The 6,704-nt window shown below is 41.2% G+C and overlaps 1 protein-coding gene across 1 annotated transcript in view; it reads right to left on the bottom strand.

The window, feature by feature from the left end:
- Window positions 1-475: 475 nt before the first annotated feature.
- LOC109936026 (myoferlin) overlaps window positions 476-6,704 on the bottom strand; it is a 194,232-nt gene continuing 188,003 nt past the window's right edge. The window contains exon 52 of the mRNA XM_048609170.1: window positions 476-732. Within this exon, the coding sequence (XP_048465127.1) occupies window positions 476-732 (257 nt within the window). The remainder of the gene's footprint in view (window positions 733-6,704) is intronic.

Below are 6,704 nucleotides of genomic sequence, written 5' to 3'. Positions count from 1 at the left end.
CCTTTTCTGATGAAGGGTCGAGGCCCGAAACGTCAGCCTCTCTGCTCCTATGATGCTGCTTGGCCTGCTGTGTTCATCCAGCCTTGCACCTTGTTGTCTCGGATTCTCCAGCATCTGCAGTTCCTACTATCTTTGACCTTCCATTTGTTTTCTATAGCTTCTAGGACCAGATTTTTTTAAAAAAACTTCAACTCTATGAATGTTATACTTATGCACCTAACCAATCTCCAATTTGGACTTTTGATGCAATTTCAGTGGAAATTGAGGTCAGAAAACAGTTTACAGACCACAAAAAGTGACACTTTAGAGTGCAATACATTAAAAATGGGTGAATTTTACTTCAAAAAAATCTCAGCCCCTTCCAGAACCCATTAATAGAAAGAATAATCTAACACTGCTGCTCTAACCCTATGGAACTGGGCATTTAAGGATCAACCTTTGACTCATTCACAGAAGTACTGTTTTGTGAAGAATATCAAACAAATGAAAGGCCCACAATTTCAAGGAAGAACTGGAGATAGGTTTGAAAATGTTTGAAGGTCCTTACAGCCAAAACGCGCTTGCCGTCTTTCTCTTGGACACACGGCCACCATCCATTCATTGATTTTTGAGCAAAAAGGGAGGTCATGTTCGGTGCTTTTCCTCCCTTTTCATCTGGTAGCATTTTCAAACTGCATCCCGAAGAGGTTTTGGTTGGACATATTGTTGAATTTAGGTCTAGCTCAAGGACACCTGCGAATCCAAGAGACACAAGAACAGCATTATGTAGATATACAGAAGAATCAAAACACAATCACAAGGTTCAAGGGTGCTGGCACCAATTGCAGTCTGCTGCCCTCTGTCCTACAGGACTACAACCAACCTTCTAAACCTAACAAGCCGATTACTTTTCTGATTCTGCTATTCATAAATCAACAAGCAAAGTTTATTGGACAATAATTAAGTCATCACAATCCATTGTTTTGCCTGGCATTTCACTGGAGTGATTTTACCTGCTGAGAAACAAGGTCATCTCAAAAGGAAAATTGTCACACTTGAGAGAGAGCAGATAAACAGGTTTCCTCAACGTTTTCCACTGATTAAGCACACAAATTGCAACCACATATTCAATGTAGCTACCTAGCCAGTGATTTGACAAGGTACATGATATGGATTGGACCTGGGGGACACCTCTACCCTTTCTGGCACTTTGTATCACCTGATAGTCAGTCAAGGGATAACGCAAGAGCAAGAAGCTGCCATTCAGCAGAACTTTCTGCTTTTAAAGTAGTAACTTATTTTTACTGAAACAGTTCCAGAGTCAGGGCCTGGACTCCCTTACTGCAATAATAGACAAATGTCTCCCTGAACCTGGACAGTAAGGATGAGCAGGCAATGCATGCATCACAAATGGACTAACAGATCTTTGAAACTAGCTACATAAAATAAACAGGCCAGTTGCACATGGCAACAGAAGTTTGTGGGAAAAGGTAGGCCCAATACTTCATCTGTAACCAGTCTATTGCCCATGGTCACTTGCCAAGAAGTACACTTTCCTAAACCTGCATCCAGTCAGATGCATTTCTAACAAAACAGTCAAGATGATGGGAACCCTCGCCAGATTTTACTTCTCTCAACTCGGATCAAAGCAGGTGCCCACTTATATCAGAGCTCAATGGTTAACATAGATGTTCCTAAACATCTCAGACTTTGCTCAAATCAGAGCCACCAGTATAGAAACCAAGCATTAGATTCAAACTGGCCAGCTCTGGCACATTTTTTGAACACCCTCGCTACAGAATTAAAGAACCCTTGCCTGTCCTGGGCTGTTGATTCCTAGCTTTGAGTTGTCCCTAATGTTTGGGTGGGAGAGAACAGAGGACGACAGTGAAGGTCAAGTTAAGCTTTAATCAGGGCTTTCCTTAACAGTACAGCTTATCCATCAGCCTGACTTACAAAACATTCTTTTACAGTCTCCTTCTCTGGGCAGAGATTATTAATAAAGCCCTGGAATGGAATTTAAAAGAAAACTGTGTGGATAGAGAAGAAACAAGGTAGAAATTTTAAAAAAAAAGTTACAGAAACAAAGAAGGGAGGCAAAGTGAAACTTATAACCAAGTCTGATAGATACACCTTTGAAAGCAGTGTTTTGGCTCAGTTTCAGTAATGCAGATAGGATACAGCTTTTCACTGCCTCATTGTTTGCTTTTCAGCATAATAAAGCAAGGAACATGGCTAATTGATCTCTCAAGAGAGACTGAAACCCACAATCATGTCTGATTCCATTAAAATATGAATGTTGCTATAGTAGTCTCAGCTTCTGTTGCATAGAAGTTCTGATAGGTGACTGGCTGACAAAAAATCCTCCTGATACCAGAACTGGCTCAGTTGCTTAAATGATAATTTATGGAAATTAACAAATATACCTTAAGTAGTCAAGCAACAAAGTGAGATTAAACTCAGACAAGACATCCTTTACTGCCTGTACAATAGACACTGCTCGTTTTAAAAACCTGGCTGTGTGATTTGGCACAAGAGGCAATATAGTTAACTGATTTGATCAGTGTTGGCAACTTCAAATATCTAGCAAAGTTAGAAAAAGTTAAGCAGCATTCCCACTGGCTGAGAAGACCCAATGAGTATCTAGAAACTTAATATACTGTTCTTTACAACGATTAATAGAATTCAGTTCAACCACTTCACTGCAATAAAGCGATCATAGTTTCACTTTATAACTATAGTGCAATTCATTGCATTGTGTAAAACCATGGCCAGTTTTGAATTACGACTCAATAACATGCTGTTTTAACTTATACAAAAACGTACTGTTCTGTTTTTAGACAATATCACAGGAGGAGGACAGAGAAGGTAGATGAAACTCCGAAAGTGTATTTTTTTGACATGGCATTAAAAGTTAGAATTCACCACAAAAAGAAATATACAAAGCATTTTAGGAAAGAACAAAACTGAATTAAAATCAAAACACAAGGTTAATATTTTGTTAACCGAGTTGTTCTCAACATCAATGCCGTAATACTCCATAACGTTGTTCATATCAGGCAGTGTCTCAGGTGAGTATCCAAGCTGCCATCTTGAGAGATGCTTCAGCAGGGAGACCAATTCCCTAAAATTGAGGATCAAGCCAAATACATTGAAGAAAAGCAAAATGCGGTAAATAGGTACAGATACGAAGTTACAACTTAATGAATAGAGCTTTGTTAGTGATTTTAACATGGGATCAAAAAACAAGTTTTAACATCAACTCCAACAATTTACCTGAAAAAGACTTTCTACTTCTAAAAAGAGTTCTTGGAATATTCGATATTCAGGGAAAATAATCTACCCCAACAGCTTGCTTATATCCAAAATGAAGAACTGTTAGGTAGCCTGGAAATGCACGATCTCTGGATAACAGCAGATTCAACACTGTACCTCATCAGAATGACTTACAGAAAGACATGATTTTAATTCATGATATCAAATGCAGTTTAGAAGTGGCACTGGATTTTCTTGATTTGATCATGCTTGTCATATGATGATTTCTTTTGACAGAAGTTCTCCCATTTGTTTTTTTTTTTTAAAAATTCATTCATGGGATGAGGGTATCAGTGTTTATGTCAGGATTTATCCCCAATCCCGAATCAGTAAATCAATACTGCGCAACCACTTTAGTGTTCTGCTGTCCAGATGACAAAGTAACCTGGACAACAAGGTGCAGAGCTGGATGAACACAGCAGGCCAAGCAGCATCATAGGAGCAGAAAGGCTGACGTTTCGGGCCTAGACCCTTCTTCAGAAATGGGAGAGGGAAAGGGGGTTCTGAAATAAAGGGGGGGGAGGTGGAGGCGGAAGGCAGATAGAAGATGGATAGAGGAGAGGATAGGTGGAGAGGAAACAGACAGGTCGAAGAGGTGGGGATGGAGCCAGTAAAAGGTGAGTGTAGGTGGGGAGTTAGGGAGGGGATAGCTCAGTCCAGGGAGGACAGACAGGTCAAGGGGGTGGGATGAGGTTAGTAGGTAGGAGATGGGGGTGCAACTTGAGGTGGGAGGAGGGGATAGGTGGGAGGAAGAACAGGTTAGGGAGGCGGGGATGAGCTGGACTGGTTTTGGGATGCGGTAGGGGGAGGGGAGATTTTGAAGCTTGTGAAATCCACATTGATACCATTGGGCTGCAGGGTTCCCAAGCGGAATACGAGTTGCTGTTCCTGCAACCGTCGGGTGGCATCGTTGTGGCACTGCAGGAAGCCCAGGATGGACATGTCATCTGAGGAATGGGAAGGGGAGCTGAAATGGTTCACGACTGGGAGGTGCAGTTGTTTATTGCTAACCGAGCGTAGGTGTTCTGCAAAGCGGTCCCCGAGCCGCCGCTTGGTTTCCCCGATGTAGAGGCGGCCACAATGGGTACAGTGAATGCAGTATACCACATTGGCAGATGTGCAAACTTTCCTTCTGACCACTTAACTAATATCATGGTCTAAGAGGACCCATCCTGATGTCAAATCACTGGACAAAACCTTGCGAGTTAAGCTGATAACTGAAATTCCCTAGTTACTGCTAAAGTGATCCCAGTAGGCATTATTGCTGGACAAATCAGTTCCCAGATAGAACCCTGACTTGATATAGCTTTTAATTTAGTGAGGTGGTCTTTCACTGAAACAAGCAAACAAATATTGCAAATTTGGTTTTAACAATAAGATGAATTAATTCATGCAAAAGAAATAAAATAGAATAAACCAAACTTTGCATATGACAAGTTTAAAAGATTTCAAAAACATGTAAACTACAACCTCATTAATCTCAACAGCTCCCCTATATAGTACTCATACACCAGGGAGAATTCCTTTCTCCATTATACGGGATTTAATTTAGCTGTGGCTTCAATTCTCACTCTTAAGAATCCGATCTTTTCCTTGAATTTTCATATATCTGAGCCCGGACTTCCCCATTGTCAAATAATCCTTTCAATGTTTTAACCAGATACCGAGGGGTAACATTTTCAGAGGGTGGGATACTATGAGCAATTTAGCATGGCCGAACCATCTAATCTGCACATCTTTGGATGGTGGGTGGAAACCAGAGCACCCAGAGGAAACCCACACAGACAGACAAAATGTGCAGACTCCATACAGATAGTCAGAGGCCGGAATCGAAGCCAGGTCCCTGGCGCCGAGAGGCGGCACTGCTAACCTCTGAGCCACCGTGCCACCCTAAAAGTTGATGTGGAACTTTTAAGCTAAACTGTTTACATTGAGGTGACCTATTCCATAACAGTTCTAAGGCATCTCCTCACATTGGAGCAATCAGATCCAAACTCTGCTATCCACCAGCTCCATTTGTCTCCCTATCAACTGTTGAAACTAAACTGCTCGAAAACCTAGTGTCATGTTTGAACTCCACCCAAGATGAACCTTCAGCCATTTGCAGTATTTGAATTGCTCAGACCAACAATTTCCACAAAACAACTTCACTTGACTTCACCCCTACTGAAACTTCTGTTGTGTAAAGATCTTAGAGAAAAGGGAGAGGTCTGCTTTCTGACAGACAGCTACAAAAAGGAAAGCAACTCTGCCCTGCAGAACTGTTGCATTTGCAAGTATTGTGCTTGGTTACTAAGGGTTTGCCTTACTGTTGAAAATTGGATCTGGAAGATTCTGCAGCTTGGAATAATTTTTGAAAGACACTGGAAGTTTCAACCTAGGAAAGCAGGGAGAAGCATCATTGGAGACTGGGAGGTGGACTTCAACCAACTCCTGCAATGCTACGAATCTGTCTGATATGGCATACACAGCCAAAAAGAGTTTGTAAAGGTGCATCAAGATTGCATTAGTTAGTATGAATGTATATTCTCTTTAGTATGTGCAATAGTTTATGTTTAGGGGTGATTTTAATTTGTTAAAATAAAAGAGTCTAAACCATGAAATCTTGCCCTTCAGTCCTGTCAGTCAGTGGTAAATTCATTTTTAAGTTGCTATTGGTCACCAAGGGAATCATAAAACCACCACTCCTGTGTGTGACATTGTCTATCATCTCTAATTCCAGCCAAAATTTGCATTTTAAAACGGTGTTGGTTTTCAATTCCTCCATAACTTCATCCCTCTCTTTCATTGTAATTGCCTCCAGCTCAACATTCATCTATACCCTGCAATCCAGCCTCAAGCATTCCCGATTTTAACAGCTGTCCCATCGGTGCCTTTTAGCTACATAAACCTCAAGTTTCTGAAATAGTCTCCTTGTGTCTCACTTTCCTCCTTCAGGCAATCTTTTTTAAAAAAAAAACTTAGCTAACGACCAGGTTTTTGATCACCAAAGTAGTATTTTGAGGTACAGGGTGGAGGGAGCATGGGAAGTAGGCGAAGAACTTCCTGAACTCATGTTTCAAAAAAATAAAAAAATAAAAAAATAATCCCCCACCCAAACGATGATTCACAACACCTCTGGAGATGGTGATGCAAATTACAATTCTAAAAAGCTGGCCTGATTTAAATGAAATTTGCACAAGGGGAGGCCACACCTGTCTATGAAACAGAGACGGAGACAGTCAGGTCAAGTTATCTGGCTGCAGGCTCATGATCTGCACTCAAAGACTATGCCTCTTGTGACGGTGATAGTGTCCCTGACTCTGGGCCAGGGTTCAAGGCCCATCCTGTCCGGAGACAGGTCATAACATCTCAATGTGCTTTTTAGTAAATATCTGCACTCAAATAGGCACTGTTGCAAACCAGAAAAC

The sequence above is a fragment of the Rhincodon typus genome, chromosome 20 (genome assembly GCF_021869965.1).
Source record: "Rhincodon typus isolate 14 chromosome 20, sRhiTyp1.1, whole genome shotgun sequence".
Lineage (NCBI taxonomy): Eukaryota > Metazoa > Chordata > Chondrichthyes > Orectolobiformes > Rhincodontidae > Rhincodon > Rhincodon typus.
Note: the sequence above shows the minus strand (reverse complement) of the source record. Positions and strands in the feature narration are given on the sequence as shown.